This window comes from Acomys russatus, chromosome 31 (genome assembly GCF_903995435.1).
Source record: "Acomys russatus chromosome 31, mAcoRus1.1, whole genome shotgun sequence".
Taxonomy (NCBI): Eukaryota; Metazoa; Chordata; class Mammalia; order Rodentia; family Muridae; genus Acomys; species Acomys russatus.
Window position 1 is genome coordinate 5,384,513 of NC_067167.1, and position 25,212 is coordinate 5,409,724.

General features: G+C 37.1%; 1 protein-coding gene across 1 annotated transcript in view; it reads right to left on the reverse strand.

Annotated features, from left to right (window-relative positions):
• Positions 1 to 1,985: 1,985 nt before the first annotated feature.
• The window catches only part of LOC127212836 (vomeronasal type-2 receptor 116-like), a 34,125-nt gene continuing 10,898 nt past the window's right edge, over positions 1,986 to 25,212 (reverse strand). Inside the window, exons 5-6 of the mRNA XM_051173025.1 lie at positions 10,492 to 10,621; positions 1,986 to 2,887 (exon numbers count right to left, since the gene is read on the reverse strand). Of these exons, the coding sequence (XP_051028982.1) occupies positions 1,986 to 2,887; positions 10,492 to 10,621 (1,032 nt within the window). The remainder of the gene's footprint in view (positions 2,888 to 10,491; positions 10,622 to 25,212) is intronic.

The following is a 25,212-nucleotide window of genomic DNA, read 5'->3' on the forward strand; positions in this document are numbered from 1 at the left end:
TGAGAAACTGAGTATAGAGAGTGTTTCAGTTCAGCTTGTAGCATCCTCACTTGATTGTTCTTCTGACTGGGTTGGCCTGCACTTGAGTAGCTAGAGTCTTCCAGAATTTGGGTAAGGTGTCCATCCATATGGAAAGTAGTGGGTGGTCTTGGTGAAGCAGAAGAATCAAACAGTTTTTTTATAGAGCCTGTTACTACTCTCTGTCAGCTCATGAGATGGGCCTCTGCTGTTTGCATGGATTTTGGTATCCTCATATGCTAAACTCTACCCAAATGACCAGTTAATTTCTGTGTGTCACATTTCAGGACTTCTGTATCTTGAAGCTCCAAAACTATTCAAAATTCCTCTCAGAAACCAGTTCCAAAAGCCTAACAGACACAAATCCAGGTTTATCAACAAGACCTCACTACTCACAGCCAGTGTTCTCTATGAACTTCTGCTCTGTTTTCTGTGAATAAATACTTAGTGAGAGCAAGTTCAAGAACAAGGTTGGTATTGAATAACCAATTGATGTGCTCTGTCCTGAAGACTATTTCTCCCACTTTTAGCATTCCTCAATTGCCTCTAGTTACTTGTGTAGATTTGAGGCCTCCTATACTTTACCTCATCTACTTTGGCATGTCTGTTTTTGTCATCCTTACTCAACTCTTGTTTAGGCAGTCTCATTGGTGAGACTCTAATGGTATAGCTCTGATTTTACTAGAAGACATAATCTTACAGCAAACTTCTCCATTATCTGGCTCTACCAAAGTTTCCACACCTTTTATACAATATTCCCTGAACCTTAGATATAAAATTGATTTGTAGATGTATCTGTTGGGACTATGCTCTAAAATGAGCAATTTGATTGGTTGTGGTTTTCTGTAATGATAGCATACATACAAGTAACATTATATCAGTTGAGAAGGGTATATTTAGAAATATAAATTTATGTTCATGTACATAATTTATACAAAAAGAAATGATCAAAATAGATGCCAAGGATGTGAAATATAGCAAGGACCTGAAATATAAGAATACTATGCTATAATTTCAAAAAAATGAAAGACAGAATTTTTAAAAGGACCTCAATATTGGGAGAAGTACATTAAAGTAGGAATATTATGGCAGCAAGAGTCTAAAGGAGATTGTTCTGTTGTATATAGGTTAGGAAACAGAGATTCTTGAATACTGGTGCTTTGGTTACTTTCTCTTTATATTCTCCAGATGACTCTTGCCCATGGAATATAGTTCCCCAGATTTAGGACGAATTCTTCCCATTTTAGTTAATCTTATCTTTCAATACAAGCATAGATGCACCAGACTTGTGGATTTATGATGATGTTATGTTATAGCTAAACTAATAATCGGGAGTAGTCATCACTGATGGTACAGTTCATATCCTATCACCACCCATGAAATATTTCATAATATTTGAAGGGAGAGCTAATTTATTTTTTTACTTAGTTGCTGATGTTACAAAAAGACAAACAATAACATAGACAAACGTGCTGTGGTCATTTGTGAGTGCCCATGGGCTGAGAACACAAGTTACCACAAATACTAGCCTAAATTATGACGATGCTTTCATGAAGTTGTAATACCAACGGAACAATTTAATCCATAAATCAGACACTTTGAAAATATATTTCGTGGGAAAGTATTGAGGCTGAATTTTAGCAAATATACCTAGGAATTCTATGTTACAATAAATGTCTGGTGTTATCCTGTAATGTCTTGACCTTTGGTTTAATGTTAAAAATATTTATATGAAAGTCACATTCAGAGAAGAGTTATAACTGGCTCATTAGAAGGCTAAAACAGCCAAATATTATTTAGCTCTGTACTTAAAACATTCCAGTGTAACACAAACACCAGATATCTAACTAGTCAATCATTGTTGTGGGATATCTAATGTATTTGCAGCAGGCTAACCTGAGAATTTTTGTTGGCACTACTCAAAAGCCTAAAAATATTACATGAGATATTTTAAAGACCATTTATTTTCACTGAACTCTATCTCTAATGGTTTTGAATGAGTTCTTATCAGGTCTCATGAGAATAATATAGCACTTGGGGATAAATATACATCCTAGGAGCCCCATACTGGAGGACAAGATGGAGAAAACCTCCACAGCTACCATGACCTTCCCTTTAGTACTGTGGTAGACAGGGAGAAAGGTTATCCAGACACTGCAGAATACCAGCATGCTGAATGTCAGGAATTTGGTTTCATTGAAAGTGTCAGGTAGATTCCTGGCCAAAAAAGCTACTGTGAAGCTTCCTATGGACAGGGTCCCCAGGTATCCTAGGACACAGTAGAAAGCTATGACTGAGCCCTTATTGCACACAATGGTGATCTGACCATGCTCAGAGTATACATCTATGTCCACAAATGGAGGCGATGTTCCCAGCCAGATTCCACAGAATGTAATTTGTATGAGTGTACAGATAGGAATGATGAATTTGGGTGCTCCTGATATAAGCCACCCCTTCATCCTTCTTGCTGGAGTTGTGATCTTGAAGGCCAGGACCACTGTAATGGTTTTAGCCAAGACAGTAGATACAGCCACTGTGAAAACAATTCCAAATGTAGTCTGTTGCAGGATACAGGTGGCTGTGTTGGGATGACCAATGAAGAGCAGGGAACAAATAAAACAGAAGTTGAGAGAGATGAGCAAGATATAGCTAAGAGTCCTATTATTGGCCTTCACAACAGGAGTCTTTTGATGCTTTACAAATATCCCAAGGACAAGTATGGTGAGTGTAGAACAGCACAGGGCTGTGCTGGCCAGTGTCATCCCCAAAGGATTTTCATAAGCCAGAAATGTCACAGCTTTTTGGATGCAGTACGTTCTCTCTGTGTTGGCATACTGATCATCTGGACACTTGACACACTGATCATTATCTGGCAAGAAATGCAATGTGACATCAGTAAACTTTCAGTGAATTTCTCTCATTTGTCACACACTCCACACTGTGAAAATTAGGTCAGGTTTTCTTCTTGTCATTGTATAAAATTAATAATGAGCTACTTCTTTGAATGTTTCAGCCAGTTAATATTACATATCTTCTTTAGAATTCAGTAAATAAATGATGTTTTCTTTTGTCTGGTATTCATGACTCCTTGTATTATGTCCATATAAAGACAACATATTTATTATCATAGTATATTTTGTATTCTATGATAATTTAGTCTGGGGATTTCACAAAAGCAAGCATTTATTACTCTATATCAAGAACATTAAATGTTCATGGTCTCCTTGAATCATGAGTCTTTGTGTCTGTTGAACAATAGTACTCTCTCTTCCCGTGGCAGAGAAAATGAAAACGCTCAAAACATGCTGAGAACTGTGTGAATGCCTCTGATGGACGTGAATGCATTCTCAATTAACATCATCTAAGTTTATGTTTTAAAAATATCACCTCTGTGTTGGTTTATTCCATTTAATGCAAACTGAAATCATGTTGGAAAAAGGAATTTCAAGTGAGAAAATATCTCCATGAGAGTGGCCAATGGGCAAGTCTGTGGTGGTATTTTTAAACTAATGATTGTTATAAGAGGATCCATCCATTGGTTGGCAGTGCCAACTTGGGATTTTTTTCCTAGTTTGTCTTAACAAAATAAGATAAATGAGACATGGGGAGCAAGATAGTAAAACAACAACAACACCAACACCATTCCATGATTTCTGCTTTATGTTTTGCATCTAAGTTTCTGCCCTGGATTCCTTCAAAAACTTTTCTTCATGATAGACTATAAGTTGTAGGGTGAAGTAAACTCTTTTCTTCTAAAGTTGTTGATACCCTATGAGAATATATAGGGGGACGTAATCCCCCTCAGGAACAGTCATAGGGGAGGGGAATAATGGGAAAATGGGGGGGGGGAGGAATGGGAGGATACAAGGGATGGGATAACCATTGAGATGTAACAAGAATAAATTAATAAAAAAAAGTTATAAAAAAAGTTGTTTTTGGCTAAGGTCCTTACAAAATTAATGGAATGTTAATTAATGAGTCACCTTTGGTGCAAGACAAAGTCTAACAGAAAAATTTGGAGAATGTTGAGCACATTTATATTGCAGCAAATCAGACCTCTGGAACCTATACCCTGGTTATTTCATTTACCTAGTGTGTAGTCATCAAGACCATCCCATGAAAGATGATTTGAAAATTACCAAGAAAATATATAATCATGATATACAGTATGATTTCTTGGGTACCATGACTTTTATGTTTTAATTTCCACAACAAAAAATGTTAAATATTTGAATTTAGTCACATAGAAACAAGGTTTTCAAAGCTTGTTTATCTTTCCAGCTTTCCTGTTTCCTGGTTTCAGCTTGCCACAGTTCTTTGTGTAGGGCTGAGACTTCCTGTGCTGTCTCCTATTTACCTTAGTATACCCATTGGTGTCATCTCATTTCAGTTCACATTTGATTGGCCATGCTGATGAGCATTTATGGGTGCTCATAAGATGAATTTTCACAACACTTTTAGTTAAGATTCCTCAGATGCTGAAAGTAATTTAAACATAATTAAAATTTTTCTATTAATATGTGTTTCATCTTCTGATGAAACCCTGTGTTTAGTTCCTTGCTACAATTTTAATTGGGTTGTTTGTTCTCTTGATTTTAGTTTTTAAAGTTCTTTGTACATTTTAGATACTAACCTTTTGTCAAATGTAATATCCATAACATTTTCCACCATTCTGTAGGCTTTCTTTTTACTAGAATAATGGTTTTGTTTGCTTCACAGAAATAATACTAACCTCTTTAAGCCTGGACTAGTCTTCTCCCCTGTCAGCAGTAAATAAAGATTCCCCACTGTGCAAATTCCCATCATAATCTGCTGTTAGTTATTTTTTTTTGAATGACTGCAATTTTAGCTGGTGAAAGATGGAATGTGAATGAAGCTATGATCTGCAGTTATCTGACTGCAGTTGTCTGAACATTTTCCCACTGTTTATAAGTAATTTCTAGTTCATATTTTGAGAGAAATTATTGCTTCTTCAATGAACCTATTTCAGAGGCTAAGAGAAAGAAGTAGTGACAATATTTCTGGATATTAGTTATGGTCAGTAGTGTCAACTTAATACAGGCCAGGGTAATTTGGGATAAAGAACTCTCAAATGATAAATACCCTCATATTTTTGTCTATTGATAAGTCTGTAGTGTATTTTATTCACTAATGGCTTTTGATGGAAATTCCAGCCTTGCACTCCTCCATGGCTTCAGTATCAGTTTGTGAGTTTCTGCTCAAGCTTCTCACCATGGCGGGCTATAAATGTAAGCCAAGTAATCCTTAACTTTTTGAATTATTTTGGTCATGCTACTTTATCTTAGGAATAGTAAATTTAACTATGACGTACGCATGAGTCTTTTCAAACAGACTTGTAACCACTCATGAAATCCTTCCAGTGACTAACAGCAGGACCTGATGAAATTATGAAGACAGTGCACAGTAAAGCAGACAGTGGATTTAGTGAAGAGACATCTTACAGAATGTGAGAAAACCTTAGCTTGATGTATATCTGAGAAGTTAATACCTGGAATGTATAAAGAACTCAGAAAAATTAAGAAGAAATGAAAAACTCAGTTCATTTCAGTCAAGAAATTGTGTGCGTGTGTGTGTGTTTCAGTAATTCCTGGATCTTAATGTGGGTTATGAGTAACCAAACCCAGGTTGCAAACTTGCATGACAAATCATTTCTCCAGCAATGCCATCTCCCCATGCCCTACAGTAATTGAACATTTGTTTCTTTCTTGATGGGAAATTTCATAAACAGATAATGTGTTTTGATCAAACTACTTCCTATTTCCTCCCATCCACTTAATTTCTATTCTCCCCAAGCCTTTCCCCTCTGAACTTCATATGCTGATTTTTGAACTACACGGGTTTATTTAATGCTTTTTGTATATACCTGGATCATCCACTGGAGCATTTATGGCCTCTCAGAAGCCACATGTGCAAAGAAACTGACTCCCTGTTTACCAGAAATTGCTACTCATGTAGTTATGGCTCTTCATGACCCATGCAATAGCTCACCCATTCAAGTAGTTTGCCTGCCTGGACTATGTCTTGCCTTGTGCATGCAGTCGCAGCTAGTTTGAGTCCATGTGTGCAGGACCATTGTAACACTTGACAAACAGTCTTTTGCCATGACAATGGCACCAGATATAAATTTCTCCTTGTCATCTGAGCTTTCCATGCCATCAGAAAATGGTTAGCTACTTCTATCACTATTATATATCAATGAACTTATCTTCCAAGGCCAATCATTATTCCAGCTCAAAGGATTCAAAGATAGATATGTGTTGTGTGATAATATTACAAACAAACAAGCTACTCATCACAGATAGGGAACCTCTGGCAGATGCAGTTAAGGATAGCACCAAAATCTATGTTGGTAAACCAGTGAGCTTTACTGAGGCCATTAACATGAGTGACTGCTTACAGGAGAAGATAAGAATAATAATGGATTGAGTGAAAATGGGTTCCATAGCTGAATGCTTGGTCTGTGCTTAGTGATATTATTTGGGTTTAGCAGATGACACAATGGCAGAAGAGATGTGTTACTATGATGGTCTTCAGTTTTAAAAAGATCATGCCATTGAACATTTCCTCTGTCTCTATCTCACTCTCTCTATTTCTCTTTTTATCCACTTGCATGTAGAGCAGATATACGCTCTTATCCATGACTAGAAGTTTGTGACAGAAGCATACTTCTTGCTGCTCAACATGTTCATGGACTCACTAACCCCTGTACCATGAACCCTAAAATTAAATTCTTACTGTTATAAGTTGCCTTGGAAATGGTATAATATCTCAGCACTAGGACAGTGACTAAGGTAGGACTCAAAGTTATCTACCACTATAAACTGAGCCCAATAGGGATGATCTCTTACAAAATCTCTGTCTCATAACACAACTTTCAGGCAGTTTCACAGATGCTTCATGCCTCAGGCATCTTGACTTTCCACTTTTTTCTAGAAAGTTTGTCTTCTTTTATATTTTCTCTCAATATTCCTTCCTGCTTGTATTTACTTTGAGAAAGAGGTCTCTAGTGAATCTGCTCAGTGTTGGGGAATTTCTGAAGCCTCTGTGTACTTTCCCTCCTAAATTTAAGGAATTTTGCTGTGTGATGGGTCTTTTACCACCTTTAGAGCATTTTTTTTCTTCCCTCCATGTTGGCACTTTCATCTTGAAAGAAACTGTTGCACTACATTAAGTCTATTAATCAATTATATCCATAGTATTATGCACAAAACCCTTCCAACTCCCTGTCAGCTAATAAGTAGAGAAAAAGTATGCAGGTCAGTTCCTATTTGCTTTTTGCATCTCTTATGACTCAGATATATGGTGCCCACAACAACAATTGCATCTTATAGTCAGGTCCTGGAGAATGACCAAGAATCATAGAAATCACTTGCTGTATTTGGAGTTATCTATGTGATCTCATTGACAAATATATTGAAACAAGGTAGCACATGTCTGGGACTTGGCTTTTTATTTTAATTCCTGTGGTGAATCAGTGAGGTGTTATCTCTCCACACAGTGTCATTCATCTGAAACTCTCCTCATGTCTGCAAACTACAGCTTTTGACTCTTCTACAGGAGTAAGCTTCATTATGTTATTGTCAAATGTCTTCAGTATTAACAATCCCACCTCAAACTCCTTCCTAGACTCTGACCATCAAATACTGACTCCACTCACTCAATATTTCTTGTTCCATTATCTCCCCTTTTCAGCTTTACAGCATCTATATTCTGTTGCCTATTACTTAAGTCTACCTGCTCAGGGACTCTTTCTAGATTTCTGACTTCTGTTGTTATCCCAATTTAAAAACATATCTAAATTTTCAAAGGTAGTGTCTAAGTATAAGAGAGTGAATCCATGTTATTTTTTTGGATCTGTATTATCTTTCTTAATATATCCATTTCTATTCATATACCTAGGAAATTAATAATTTAATTTTAATAGCTTAATAATTCTCTGTTGTGTATATGTATAAAATCTCCTCATCTATTCACTGGTTGAAGGAAATGTGCACTATTTCCTTTGCCTGAGTCTTGTGAGTAAAACAGCAATAAACTTGGATAATGAAGCATACTTGTAGTAGGGTATAGATTATTTGAGTTCTGTTGCTTTGGTAAGATAGCTGTGCTGGTTGGTTTTTGTCAACATGACACAAACTTCGACATATTAGAAAGAAGTATCTTAATTAAGAAAAAAACTTTTAAAGATTGTTCTGTAGACAAGCCTGTGGTGCATATTCTTGATTGATGTGGGATGGGACATATCAGTGTGTTTTCGGTCACTCCTGGGAAGTTGGTACTTGGCTGTTTAAGAATGCATGCATGGCAATCTATGTAAACCAGTCTGTAAGCAGCATTGTTTGTGACTTATTACCTCCAGCATTATGATTTCAATTTCTCATTGACTTCCCTGTGTGATGGAGCTTAAGCTCAGAGCTGTAACCTGAAATAAACCATTTCTCCACTTAGTTGCTCATTTAATGTTTTATCACAGCTATAGTATCCTAAAGCAATTTTCACAAGATTGAGGGAGCTATTTCCGTCTTCTGTTGTATTTTTCAATTTATTTATTTAGTGTTTAAAAGGTTTCAGTGTACTAGTGTTTCTACTCCATGGTTTGATTGATTATAGTATTTTTTTAGTGTAATAGTATCATTCACCAGATTTCTTTCTTGGTGTGCTGGTTGCTGGTATTTTCTTTTTTTTCCACTTTATTATTTTATGCATATTACATCTCGATTGTTAGCCCTTCCCCTGTTTCCTCCCATTCTTCCCTCCCTCCCACTTGCCCCCTTCTCCCCTCCCCTATATCTGTGATTGAGGGAGACCTCCTCCCCCTATATATGCTGGTGTTTTCTAAGACCTTCCTGAATTTATTTCCTTTTCTGTTACCTTGCTGGCTCTACTCATCAGCTGTAGGATTTTTGTGGTGAGATATTTATGGTCTTTTATGCATACAATCTTGTCATCTGAATGTAAAGATACTTTTACTTCCCTGTTTCCATTTCACAGCCCCCTTATTTAATTCCTTGTCTTATTTCTCTGGCTAAGATTCAAGCACTATGGAACAAAAATATAGATTGTGTATAACCATTCCTAGTTAGAGAAAACACTTCAAGTCTTTTTTTCTGTGAAGCTCATGTTTGTGACAGGCTTATATTTTTGCCATTTTTAGGTAGATATATATCTTTTATATGCCTACATTCTCCAGAAATTTATCATGAAGAAATTTTGTGTTATTTCCAATACATTTCCAGTCCCCAATTAGATGATTGGCAATTTCTGTCCTTTAATCTATTTATTTGATGAATTTCAAATAACAACCTTGTATTGTGAAGCATCCCTGTCTATATCTCAGAGAAGAAACCAACATTATCATGTTGATGATAGTTTTCTACATGCTTTTTAATTGATTTTGTAAAAGCTTCACTTAGATTTATTGTTCATATGTTAGTCAGGATTTCTTATTATCTATTTGGGGGGATTAAATTACCTGATTTTGGACAAATAACCCCAAGTAACTCATTATGCACTGGATATTACATGATGTGGTAGTTCATATACCCAGCAATTTCTAACAGTACCAACAACCATTTGCCCTGCCCTTTGCTCATCATAATTTTTGGCACAAATATATTTAAATATTGATGATTAACTCCCAAAATATATTTAGCATCAATGATCTCATCCTGCATAACTTTGGGCATATAGTTATTCAGCTTTATGGCACAGTCCTAAATGTACATCTCAGATCTTGTTCTCTATCTGTGAACTAGAGATGAGGAAACATAATTTTTCCAATTCAACACAATATATGCCACATGATTTTAGAAACGAGACACCTGAATTTCTTACCCTTTATGTGGTTTTTTTTTTTTTTTTTTGAGTATTTTGCCTGCTTGGAGATCTGTATAACATGAGTGTGTATTGCACACTGACAATAATGTGTTATCAGATCTCCTGGAGAACTGATTGGAGGTACAGACAGTAACAATTATGGGAGCCAAACTCAAGTCTTCTGAAAGGACAGTCTGTGTTCTTAATTAGTAAGATACATCTCCAGCCCTTTAATTTCTTAAGACAAGTCGATTAATATCTGATCTATTTCAATAATAGTTCTGGGCACTTTGAAGCTGGTCCTTTGGCAGATTAATGGATTCAATGTGAGGTTAATATAGCTCCAAAAGGATTGGACATAGATATATGGATAAAGATTCCACATGTTAAATCCTGTGGAAGAAATGAATCATAGTTCCTTTCTCTTTATCAAAAAATACTATGTGAATAAAAAAATAGCTTGTTTTCATGTAAACCACCAAATATTGATGATTGCAAGGAGTTATGTTGTTGATTATAACTATAATTATGAACACACAATCTTAAGAATATAGTCTGTGTAGTTCTCTTGTCCATAATTTCTACTTCAGTATGTGGATTAAATACAGTGGTGTGTACCTCATTTGTATTGCACACACTTGCCTGTTCCATTAGAAATTTCATTTTCTGGGCAGAAGCTACAATCAAAACAGCAGGCAGCCTTGCCTTCTTGAAGAGATTTTCTGAATCCAGGACCACAACTTTCACTGCATACAGAGATGGGAGTCTGAAAAAAATCAGAGATGTGGGTACATACAAGGATTAATCTGGAAGACCTCACTCGAGCCCTTGCATGCAAATTCCTTTTAAAGCACACCCAACAGCATTAAACTGCAACTCAACTGCTAGACTTAATTTTCAGGTCCCAGACTCCTGCTGATATTAAGAACAACCAGGGAAGCACCCACCTATCCAAATCACTTGTCTGCTAAATTCTCCAAAACACACAGAAGAGTAGAAACTCTGCCCTGTCCGCTGTGCTCCATTTTCAGCCTACATCTCTGCCAGTTTTTTAGGAGGCTGCTAGCACCAGAGTCAGCTAGGTAAGGCCAAACCCCATGTGGTTGTCTGCAATGTATCCTTAAAGGAAACCCAACAGTGGTTAACTGAAACCTGTTTCTTGTGATCCATTTTCTTATTTACCACTCTGCCAGCTTCTCTGGAGGCCTGAGAGTACCAAGAAGTATAGCAAGTCATGCTGGTGCTAGGGATTCTGGAGGCTAAATTGGCATCCCAAACACTGGAGGCCATAAAAAGTACAGAGGAGACACCCAACTGGACCTAAAGTCTTAGTAGTCAGAACTCAAGAGGGTAGGCAGACAACTCAGGACAGAAGATAGAGAGGAACCATAAATGAATGTAAGAAAACACTGACAAATACCCATAAAATGAAGAAAAATTGAGACCCCAATTTCATACCTTCAAAACCAAAAGAAAGGAAACACACACACACACACACACACACACACACACACACACACACACACACACTTTTACCACCACCATCAAAATACCAGTAATTAAAAATCACTGGCCTTTAATAACTCTCAATGTCAATGGACTCATTCCCTAATAAAAAGACACAAACTAATAAAATGCATGCAAAACCAGGATCCTTCATTTTGCTTCATATTAAAAAACACACCTCAAAATCAAAGATAGAAATAACCTCAGAGTAAAGGGGAGGAAAAAGATTGTCCAAGAAAACAGACCAAAGAAACAAGCTGGAGTAGCAATTCTAATATCTAATAAAATAGACTTTCATAAAAAAGCAATAAAAAGATATGGAGAAATACACTTCATACTCATCAAAAGAAAAAAATTACCAAGACAAGGGCTCAATCCTGAATATCTGTGCCCCAAATGCAAGAGTACCCACATTTATACTAAATTTTAAATCACACATTGTACCTCATACACTAATAGCGGGAGACTTCAACACCCTATTTTCACCAGTGGAAAGGACATCCTAAGCTAAACAGAGAAATAATAAAAATAACAGATGTTATGATACAAAAAGATCTAACAGATATTTCCATAATATTTCACCCAAACATAAAAGAATATACCTGATTCTTAGCACTTCACAGAACCTTCTCCAAAATTAGTCATATACTTGGTAACAAAGTAAGTCTCAACAGATAAAGAAAACTGAAATAATCCCCTGTATCTTATCAGACAACCATGGATCAAATCTCGAGTTCAAGAATGACAGAAAAACATAGAAATTCATGGAAACTTAATAAGGCACTATTCAGTGACTACTGCCTCAGAGAGGAAATAAAGAAAGAAATGAGCAATTTTCTAGAATCCAATATAAATGAAGGATACGGGAGAATCCAAGTTTGCAGCACTGATCATACACTGTGCCTGATCAGCAGGACAGCAGTGACTGCAATGTGACCTAAGGACCAAACCAGGAGCTACAAAACACCAGTGCTGGAGTTGTCCACACTGTGTGGAGCACAATTGGGCTTGGCCTTTGGCCACCTAGTGAGTCCACAGAAAAGTGTCTGGGTCTCTGCAGGTGTTTTCACCGTCTCCAAATTCTAGCCCCTTGTCTGCCTGCATATGGGTCTAGTGCTCTGTGTCTCAGACTGAACTGTGGGCTTGAAAACATCAGTATCTTGAATTTCTAGCCCAGATGAGACCCCACAGACTGGAACACTCATGGTTCTGACCTCAGGACACCCAGACAGTCCATGGACATTTCCTGGGTCAAAGCAGGTGAGGGTGCTGCAAAGCCCCAGGTCTAAGCCCAGGCATTCTTGCAGTGCACAGCATGTACAGTCTCTGTCTCAGACAGCACAGTGGGCTACAAAGCACCAGTGACTGGGTCTTTTAGTCCAGAGGAGACATCATGGGCTGGAGTACAAGTGGATCTGACATTAGGACACCAAGCTGTCTCACAGAAAGTTACCATCTGATCTCAGATCACTAGCCTGATCTACTGGAACAGTTTTCTGATCCCCTCAGGTGAGGAGTCTCAACCTATAGCCATTCAGCTATGAGCTGCTCTCAATTCCCAGTGAAGGACACCAGAAACTACCACCCAATGCCAGAGACAGCTAGATGATTGCTAAAGGACAGTGTAAAAACACAAACCACAAAATCCAAAATAATATGGCAGCTCCAGAATCCAGTTATTCCAATGCAACCAGATCTGGACATTCGAATACAACTGAAACTCAAGAAGATGATCTCAAATCTTTATTTATGAAGATGATAATGGAGGAAACGAACAACATCCTTAAAGAAATAGAAAATACATCTAAATGGGGCCTTTAGAGAGGCATGACAGTGGTATGTAGAGAAAAAAATAATAAATCACTGGATGAAATTCAGGAAAATGTGAACAATTACATGAAGGAAATCAATAAAAACAGTCCAAGATTTGAAGAGTCATATGGTGATGACAATAAAAGTACACATTGAGGAAAGCCTGGAGAGAGAAAACTTATAGAAAAGAACAGGAACTGCAGAAGTAAGTTTTGACATCAGAGATAGAGGAATAAATCTCAGGTACAGAAATAAAATAGAAGAATTTGAGGCAACCATCAAAGAAAATGTTAAATTAAAAAATCCAACATAAAACATCAAAGAAATCAAGGACATCATAAAGAGATGAAACCTAAGGATATTAGGAATCAAGAAAAGAGAAGCTACCCAGCTCCAAGGCCCAGTAAATATTTTCAACAAAATCATAGAAGAAAACTTCCTCAATGAAAAGAAAGAGATGCTGATAAACATATAAGAGGCTTACAGAACACCAAATAGAGTAAAACAGAAAAGGAAATCCTTCTACCACATGGTAATCAAAACACTAAATGTACAGAACAAAGAAAAATATTAAAAGCAGCAAGAAAAACAGACCAAGTAACATACAATGGGAAACATATCAGAATCACACCCAACTCTTCAGCAGAGACCATAAAAGCCAGTATGGCCTAGAGAGTAGTCTTACAAATCCTAAGAGACCAGAGATGCCAGTCCAGACTACTTTACCTAGCAAAAATTTCAATAACCATTGATGGAGAAAAGAAGATATTCCATGACAAAACATATTTAAAAAATACCTGTCTGCAAATTAAGCCACAGAGATGATACTAGAAGGAAAACTCAAACCCAAGGAACCTAATTTCACCCAGAAAAACACAAGAAATAGATAATTTCACTTTAGAAAAATGAAAAGCATACAAGTACACAAACATGCTACAACAACCAATATCCAAATAAAAGGGCTGAACAGTCATCAATCTTTAATCTTTCTCAACCTCAATGGTCTCAACTCTCCAATAAAGAGACACAGAGTGACAGGATGGATGCATAAATCGGACCCATTAGCATGATGCTTATAAGAAACACACCTCAGCCACAAAGATGGACATTTTCTGGGAGTAAAGGGCTGGAAGATCTTCCAAGAAAATGTGCACAAGAATCAAGCTGGAGTAGCTATCCTAATATATAGTAAAATAGACTTTCAAACAAAATTAATCAAAAGAGATGAAGAAGGATACTTCATACTCATCAAAGGAAAACTCAACCAAGATGACACCACAAATTTGAACATCTATGCCCCAAATATAAGACCATACAAAGTTGTAAAAGAAACATAAAGCTTTAACCACATATCTATTCCTCACATCAATCGTGAGAGACTTCAATAACTCTCTTTCACCAAATCATAGGTCAATGAAACAGAAGCTAAACTGAGAAACAATTGACACTAAGAGATGACACGAATCAAATGCACCTAATAGATAGCTACAGAACATTCCACCCAAACACCAAAGATTATACCTTCTTCTCAGTACCTCACAGAATCTTCTCCAAAATTGACAATATAATATGTCAGAAAGTAAGCCTCAACAGATACAAGGAGATTTGAAGTAATACTGTGTATCCTATCATATCACCATGGACCAAAATGGACTTCAACAATAGAATAACAAAAAACCTAAACACACATGAAAACTGAACAACTCTTTATTCAGTAACAACTGGGTTGAGGAAGAAATAAAAAAGAAACTGGGGATCTTGTAAACTTCAATGAAAATGGAAAATGAAGGTCCAACATATTCAAACTTATGGGACACAATGAAAGCACATCTAAGAAGACAAAACTATACAATGGAAAAAAGATAGCGGGGATTCCAAGGTGGCAGCGAGCGGTGTGGACCTTGTTTAGAAGCCAAAGAAATCAAGTCAGAAAAATTGGACTTATTTCTTAAACAGGAACACCAACCCCCCACACCACTACAGTTGGAGAAACCATAGTGCACAAGGAACAAACTAGGGACAATCTTGTGCACTCCCAAACATGGGAAAAAGCACGAACCCACAGGGGAGCAGACCATCTGCAAGGAAATCCAAAGAATCATTAGGTCTTACTTCAAAAGCCTATATGCCACAAAATTTGAAAACCTAAAGGATATGAACAACTTCCTTGATAAATGCCACTTTCCAAAGTTGAATCAAGATCAGGAAAACAAATTAAACAGTCCTATATCCCCTAAGGAAATAGAAGCAGTCATCAAAAGTCTCCCAACCAAAAAGAGCCCTGGGTCAGATGGGTTCAGTGCAGAATTCTACCAAACCTTCAAAGAAGAGCTAATACCAATACTTTTCAAACTATTCCACAAAATAGAAACAGAAGGAACACTACCAAATTCATTCTATGAAGCCACAATCACCTTCATATGTAAGCCACACAAAGACCCAACAAAGAAAAAGAATTTTAGACCAATCTCCCTTATGAATATAGATGCAAAAATACTCAATAAAATTCTGGTAAACCGAATACAAGATCACATAAAAAATCTCATCCAAGTAGGTTTCATACCAGGCATGCAGGGTGGTTCAATATAAGAAAATCCATCAATGTAATTAATCATATAAACAAACGGAAGGAAAAGAATCATATGATCATCTCGTTAGATGTGGAAAAAGCATTTGACAAAATCCAACACCTTTTTATGTTAAAAGTCTTAGAGAGATGAGGGATACAAGGCACATATTTAAACATAGTAAAGGCAATATACAGAAAACCTATAGCCAACATCAAGCTAAATGGCGAGAAACTTAAGTAAATCCCACTGAATTCAGAGACAAGACAGGGCTGCCCACTCTCTCCATTGTTCAAGGGGATACATATAGGAAAGGAAGAAATCAAAGTTTCACTACTTGCAGATGATATGATAATATACATCAGCGATCCTCAAAAGTCAACCAAAGAACTCCTACAGCTGATAAACAGCTTCAGCAAAGTGGCAGGATACAAAATTAACACAAAAAAGCCAGTAGCCCTCCTGTATACAGATGAAAAAAAGGACGTAGAAAGAAATTAGGGAAACCGCTCCCTTCACAATAGCCTCAAACAATATAAATTGTCTGGGTGTAAATCTAACCCAGCAAGTGAAAGACATTTATGAAAAAAACTTCAAGTCTTACAGAAAGAAATTGAAGAGGCTATCAGAAAATGGAAAGATCACCCATGCTCATGGATAGGGAGAATCAACATAGTAAAAATGGCCATCCTACCAAAAGCAATCTACAGATTTAAGGCAATCCCTATCAAAATACCAATAAAATATTTTGCAGAACTGGAAAGATTAATTCTCAGCTTCATATGGAAAAACAAAAAACTCAGGATAGCTAAATCAATCGTATACAATAAAAGATCTATGGGAGGAAAGTCCATCCCCGGTCTCAAGCTGTACTATAGAGCAACAGTAACAAAAACAGCATGGTACTGGCATAGAAATAGGCCAGTTGACCAATGGAATCGAACTGAGGACCCAGATACACATCCACACACATATGGCCATTTGATTTTTGACAAAGAAGCCAAAAGGATACAATGGAAAAAAGAAAGCATCTTCAACAAATGGTGCTGGTCCAACTGGATGTCTACATGTAAAAAATGCAAATAGATCCATATTTTATCACCCTGTATGAAACTAACATCCAAGTGGATTAAAGACCTCAACATAAAAGCAGACACACTAAATCTGTTAGAAGAAAAAGTGGTAAGACCCTAGAACTCATTGGCACAGGAAACAAGTTCCTGAACAGAACACCAACAGCTCAGGCTTTAAGAACAACAATTAATAATTGGGACCTTATGAGGTGGAGAAGCTTCTGCAAGACAGAAGACACTGTCAGCAGAACAAAGTGACAGTCCACAGATTGGGAAAAAAATCTTTACCAACCCTACATCTGAGAAAGGGCTGATATCTAAAATATATTAAGAACTCAAGTAATTAAACACCACCAAAGCAAATAACCCAATTAAAAAATGGGATACTGAACTAAACAGAGAATTCTCAAAAGAGGAATATCGAATGGCTGAGAAACACTTAAAGAAATGCTCTACATACCTACTCATCAGGGAAATGCAAATCAAAATGACCTTGAGATTCCATCTTACCCTTATCAGATTAGCAAAGATCAATAACTCAAATGGCAGCACATGCTGGAGAGGATGTGGTGAAAGGGGAACACTTCTCCACTGCTGGTGGGAGTGCAAACTTGTTCAACCACTCTGGAAAGGAACATGACGCTTTCTCAGAAGACTCAGCTATACCACTCTTGGGTATATACCTGAAAGATGCCCCCACCATCCAACAAAGACATTTGTGCAACTATGTTCATAGCAGCCTTATTTATAATAGCCAGAACCTGAAAACAATCGAGATGTCCTTCAATTGAAGAATGGATAAAAATTCGTGGTACATCTACACAATGGAATACTATTCAGCTATTAAGAACAAGGAAATCTTGAGTTTTGCTGGCAAATGAATGGAATTAGAAATGATCATCCAAAATGAGATAACCCAGACCTGAAAAGACACGCAAGTATATACTCATTTATATGTGAATTTTAAACCAACATAGACATCATAGGAGAGTCTCCACCCAGCAGGGTATAGGGCCAGTTACAGAGACTTAATGCTGAACACTGGACAGAGTCCTGAGAGTGTAGGGTGGCCCTGTCTGGCCACAGAGGAAGAGGTCATATATAGTACAGAGGATACTAGATAAACTAAGGGCAGATGTTAGTGGAGGAGAGCTCCCCTATCTAAGGACTAGGGAGGGAGGGAAAGGGGCTGAGAGCAGGCATGGGATCGGGGGTAGATGAGAAATGATGTGGGATCAGAGAGGGGGCTACAATTGAGATGCAAAGAACTCAAACTACAGAACAAGCAGGTAATTTAATATTCTTAATCCCACTACATGGGAATAGTTCTGAGACTGACAGAGATATAAATGTAAAGGCATAGAGAGGCCTCATTTTGACCACAGATTCTCTGTAACTTAGTATTAGAGGCCACTGCTAGTAAGGCATAAAGGAAGATGTGTAAATGCCTTACGTCGACCCATACAATGACCAGAAAACTAGCTTTAATTGTTCTGTGCATCCCGCACACCTCATACAATTATAATGTTAGAAATGTATAATGCTTGTGAAAAATTATGTTCTCAGAAAAAAATAACCAGCTGATCAGACCTGACAGGAATCATTCCTCCCAGCACAATGGACACTGACATCCTGCATTCTCCTAGTTCCAGCCCCAGATGATTCTATTGCTTTTACCCATCAGATTTGGACAGCTTCCTAGACAACATTGTAGAAAACTTCTGATCCAATTTGGACCACTATTTCAATCTTCTACTCAGCCTGGAATCTCTCAACATTTAGAAACTGAACCACAAACGCAATCACTAGATTGCTTAACCATTCTCTCCAATTTTGGGGGGCCCATTCCAAGTTATTATTTGCCCCAATTGAACCTGAAGAAACCTTAAGAGAATGATGCCCCATTCTCTCAAAGGGGGAGTTTATATGGGTTGCTGTTTGCTTACTTAATCTGCAAATGCTTATTCTCATTGGGAGATGGTCATAAGTCATGATTGGTCTTATACAGAGAAAAAATTAGGGTAAATGCAGGAATGTCTCTCTTTGCCTTTATCTTGCATACTTGGGCAAGGAGATGGGAGCTTAAAGGAAAGAAATGGAGATTTAGGAGCATAGTGGAAGGATAGAACAAAAGCCAGATTATTGAATCTACTTTTTAACTCAAGGCCTTAATTGTTCCTTATATGAAGGTTATGTCTAAGTCATTGCTATAGAATTTATTATACGGATACAAAATATGGACATGTCAAATACTTGGCATGTTTTCACACAAGAATATATATCCTAAGTCTAACAGATAGATATGAGTCTATCAATATATGTGGTAGATTAGTTGAATAAGGTCTTCAAAAGCCTCAGAGACACACAGAATATGGCATTTAAAGTTGTTCTTACAATGCTAAATTTCTTTGACAACAAGATAAGTTAACTCCAGACAACATCCAGCCAACCTCAAAGAAGATGATGAGCATCAAAGAGCCTCCTTATGGACATGGCTTAAAAGATGGCAAAATAACCACTGGGCAAAATGTCCTCGTTCCTGCCACAAACAGAATCTGTCTAAAAATGGGCAACTTAGATCCAGGCAGAGTCGACGGCCGCACTCTGCCAAGTTAGAGCAAACAAGTTCTCAATAGTTTCTGACCTGTGAACAATTCTGGCAGAAATATTAGGCCAAAAATCTGAAGATGAGGCCCCAATGTTATAAAGTGTGTTGGTGACTGGTCAGGCAGTAAACTGTCTTAAGTCAATTTGTACATTTTGGAAGCTGCTAACGCGCACTGCTGGTTACTCAGGAATTTAAGTTTTATTCCTTTTAGAGTCTCTGAGGGGCACTGAAGACAAGCTAGTAAAGTTTTACAACCAAGTTTAGTTGGCTAGAGGACAAGATCATTTTAGATCGAGATAAAGAAGTTAAGCTATTAGAGTTGAGATAGGATAGATATTGATTTTCTTTCAGAAATTTAGACCCAACAAGACAGGAAAGACACTTACTTCAAATGGGATGAAAGCAGATGGCCAATTCACTATGAATGTAACATGTATAGAACTCATTATTCTCATGATTGTCACATAGTTCTCCCTGCTGTATGAAGTTTGTTTTATACATGTGTAACAAAATAAAAGTATTAAAAAAAGAAAAAAGATAGCATCTTCAACAAATGGTGCTGGTCTTACTGGATGTCCACAAGTACAAAAATGCAAACAGATCCATAAGTATCATCCTGCACAAACCTAACGTTGAAATGTATTAAAACCTCAACATAAAACCAGACACAGTAAATCTGTTAGAAGAAAAAGTGGGGGAAGGGTCTTGAACTTATTGGCACATAAGACAACTTTCTGAACAGAACACCAATAGCTCAGGCTCCACAATCAACAATTAATAAATGGGATCTCACGAAATTGAAAAGCTTCTCTACAGCAAAGGACACTTTCAACAGAACAAATGGACAGGCAATAGATTGGGAAATGATTTTCACCAACCCTACATCTGACACAGGACAAATATCCAAAGAAATGAAACACCATGAAACCAAATAACCCAATTAAAATGTGGGGTACAGACCTAGAAAGAGAAGTTCCAGAAGAGGAACAATTAATGGCGTAGAAACTCTTAAAGAAATGCTCAATGACCTTAGTTATCAGGGGAAATTCAAATAAAAATCACTCTGAAATTCCATCTTACACATCCCAGAAAGGCTAAGATAAAAAACCCAAGTGACTTCACGTGTTGGCAAAGATGTGGGGGGAGGGGAAAACTCCTCTATTGTTGGTGGCAACACAAATTTGTACAACCACTTTGGATATCAACCTGGCACTTTCTCAGATAATTGGAAACAGTGCTACCCCAAGACATAGCTATTCCTTTCCTGGGTATATACCTGTATGATGTTCCACCACACAAGGGCATTTGCTCAACTATGTTCATGGCAGGTTTATTCATACTAGCCAGAATCTGGAAGCAAACTAGATGATCCTTAACTGAATAATAGATAGAGAAACCGTGGTAAATTTAAACAATTGAATATTACTCAGCCATTAAAAAGAAGGAAATCTTGAAATTTGCAGGCAAAGGGAAGAATTTTAGACCAATTTTCCTTATGAATATCAATGCAGAAACTCCCCAGAAACTATTCACAAACTGAATCCCAGAACACACAAAAACGCCATCCACCATTATCAAGTAGGCATCGTCACAGTAATGCTGGGATGGTTCAACATACAAAAATCCATAAATGTCATCTACCATATTAAAATACTGAAAGAAAAAAAAAACTCCATGGTATTTTCATTAGATGACAAAAATAGATTTGGCAAAATGAAACACCCCTTACAAAAAACTCTTGGACAGATCAACAATATGAGGCACAAAGCTGAACATAATAACGACAATTTACAGCAAGCCAATAGCCAAGATAAAATTAAATGGAGAGAAACTTAAAACAATTCCACTAAAATCAAGGACAAGCCAAAAATGGCTACTCTCTCCACATCTATTTAATATAGTACTTGAAGTTCTAGCTATAGCAATAAGAAAGCTAAAGGATATCACAGAGATTCAAATTTGGAAGATATAATTCTAAGTATCACTATTCACAGATGATATAATAGCATACAAAGGTGACTTCTAAACTTCTATCAGAGAACTCCTACAGCTCATAATCACCTTCAGCAAAGCGGCTGGATATAAAATTACCTAAAAACATCAGTAGCTATCCTATTACCAATGAAAAAAGGCTGAGAAAGAAATTACAGAAATGATACACTTCACAATAGCCACAAAGAATATAAAACACTTTGGTGTATCTCTAAGCAAATTAAGTGAAAGTCTTCTGACAATGACTTCAAGTTTCTCAAGAAAGAAATCAAAGAAGATGTCAGAAGATGAAAAGATGCACATGGATCCATAGGATTAACATGGTAAAAATGGCCATCTTACCAAAAGCAATTCTCATCAAAATTTCAACACAATTCTATACATATCTTGAAAGTAAAAAATTTTCAAATTTGTATGGAAAACAAGAACAACAACAAAAACTAGGATAGCTAAAATAATCCTGAGCAATAAAAGAACTTCTAGAGGTATCACCATCTTTAATGTCAAGCTGTACTACAGACCAAGCGTATATAAAAAGTGCATGGTGCTGGCATGAAATCAGACAGGATGAACAATGGAATGAAAGTGAAAACTAGAAGTAAATCTGCACACCTATGGACACTTGATTTTTGACACAGGTGTCAAAACTTTACATTTGAGAAGAGAAAGTATCTTTACCAAATGATGCTTTTGTAACTGGGATGTCATCATGTAGAAGAATGAAAATATATCTATATCTAACACCCTGCACAAAACTCAAGTACAATTGGATAGATGACCTCAACATAAAACTATATACAATAAATCTGATAGACGTGAATGCGGTGAATATCCTTGAACACATTAGTATCGGAGACTACATTCTGAACAGAACACCAGAGGCTCAGGCATTAGGACCAAAATTAATGAATGGGATCTCATGAAGCTGAAGTCTTCTGTAAGGCAAAGGGTGCCTTCAAAATCACAAAAACACAGGCAACAGAATGGGAAAATATTCAACTCCACCTCTGACAGAGGGCTGATATATAAAAATATACACAGAATTCAGGAAATTAAACACGAACAAGCAAATAACTGAATTAAAAGTGGGTACAAATAGAAATAATCATGGAAAGAGAATCTCTAATGACCGAGAAACAGTTAATGAAATACTCAACATCCTTAGTCATTATAAAAATGTAGTTAAAACAACTCTGAGATTTCATCTTATCCTTGTCAGAATGGCTATGATCAAAAATATAAGTGACAGCTCATGCTGGCAAAAATACGGAGTAACGCTCCTCCTTTGCTGGCAAGAGTACAATCTTGTACGGCCACTTTCAAGATCAATATGAGGTTTTCTCAGATAATTGGGACTATATCTTCCACAAGTCCCAGCTATACCTCTTGTGGACACATACCCAAAAGATGCTCCACCATTCCACAAGGACAGTTGCTCAACTACACACATAGAAATTTTTTTTTGTAATAAAGAGAAACTGGAAACAACCTAGACATTCCTGAAATGAAGCATGGACATAAATATGTGGTATGTTTGCTCTTTGGAATATTACTCCGCCATCAGAAACAATGACATCATCAAATTTGCAGGGATATGGATGGAACTAAGAAAGATAATTTTGAGTGAAGTAACCCAGACCTAGAAAGGCAAACAGTATTCTGCTCAAGAAGTTGTGTCCTGTACCGTGAGTTCAAGATTCTTCCCCACTTGTTCTTCTAACAGAGTTGGTGTGTCTCATTTTCTGTTGAGGTCTAGAACCAGCTCGGACTTTAGTTTGGTGCAGAGTAATAGATATGGATCTATTTGCATTTTCTACATGTAGACACCCACTTAGAGCAGCGTCATTTGTTGAAGATGCTATCTTTTTTTTTTTTCCGTTTTATGGTTTTGGCTTATTTGCAAAAAAATCAAGTGTCTATAGGTGTGTAGGTTTCTTTCTGGGTCTTCAATTCATAGCTCAGCCTCAAGAATAAAAAAAATTAATAAACGTGTCTTCATGAAACTGAAAGACTTCTGTAAGGTAATGGATACTTTCAACAGAACTAAAGGACAGCTGACGGACTAGGAAAGGACCTTCACCAACCCTAAATCTGACAAAGGGCTAATCTCCTAAATACATAATGAACTGGAGAAATTAAACACCACCAAACCAAATTATCCAATTAAAAAGTAGGGTACAGAGCTAAACAGAATTCTCAACAGAGGCATATTAAATGGCTGAGAACACTTAAAGAAATGCTCAACATCCTTAGTTATTATGGAAATGCAAATCAAAATGACTCAGATTCCATCTTATACCTTTCAGAATGGCAAAGATAAAAAATCACGAGACAGCACATGCTGGTGGAGATATGGAGAAAGGGGAACACTACTCCATTGCTGGTGGGAGTGTAAACTTGTACAGTCACTTTGGAAATCTATCTGGTGCCTTCTCAGAGCATTGGGAATAGTGCTACCTCAAGATACGCTATACCACTCCTGGGAACATACCTGAAAGATGCTCTACCTTAAAAAAAAAAAAAACAAAATTTGCTTAATTATGTTCATAGAAGCTCTGTTCATAATAGCCAGAATCTGGAAACATCATAGATGTCCTTCAGCTGATGAATGTATAAAAAAAACTGTGTACAATTACACAATAGAATACTTTTCAGCAATTAAAAAACCAAGGAAATCTTTAAATTTGCAGGCAAATGCATGTAACTGGAAATGATCATCCTGAGTGAGGTAACCCAGACCCAGAACAACACAAATGATATATACTCACTTATAATATATTATAATATAATATATACTCACTTATAATATATAAATACATTATATATATTAATTAGACCAACACAGATGTCCTCTGAGACTCCACCTGGTGAGGGATTGGGACAGATGTTGGGATTTGCTGCTGGATGCTGGGCAGAAAGCTGAGCATAGTAGGGGAAAAATGGAGGCATGGAAGGACTCAGAGGGTTCAAGAGCCCCACTTGAAGGCCATCAAGGCCAGTTATCTGGAAACAACAGTGCCTCACAAACTGTTGCACTACACAAGGATAATGCATGCTGTGAACCTAGACCCCCTGTTCAGAATTAGACAATGGACAGTTGTGGAGGAAGTTAGGAATGCTTCTGACATGAACTCTGGTGCCCTAGATTTGATTACTTCCATTTGGAGGGGAGGCCTGGTGGGCACACAGCGAAAAGGAAAACAGGCTATCCAGATGAGACCTGATAGACTGTGGTCATGTGGTAGGGGAGGAGGTCCCCTCATGTCTAGGGAAGGAAGTAGGTTGGATGAGAGTATGAGAATATACAAGCGATGGGATAATAATTGGGATGCAATCTCAATAAATTATAATAAAATAAAATAAAATGAAAGATAACCATGTATACATTCACTCATGAGTATATATTAGTTACAAAATACAGGATAATCATGCTGCAATCCACAAACCAAAAATAGCCAAGAGAGGATGCTTGAATCTCACAAAGAAGGGAAATAAGATAGACATTTGGGGTAAAATGAGTGAAGAAATTGCCTGAGATTGGGTGTGGGGAGGGGAACAAGAGGGATCAAATGTAGGGGACATAGAGAGTACTGGGAGAGAGAAGTGGATATGGTGTCATCTTTAGGGTGTCCTAAAATATAGGGCAATGGAAACTACCAGGAATCTACTAGGGTAACACTAGCTAAGACTCCTAACAGTGGGGGATATGAAGCCTCAACGAGCTATCTCCTGTAATCAGGCAGAATTTCCAATGGAAGGTTTATGACATTAACCCAACCAGTAAACCTTAGACCCTCAA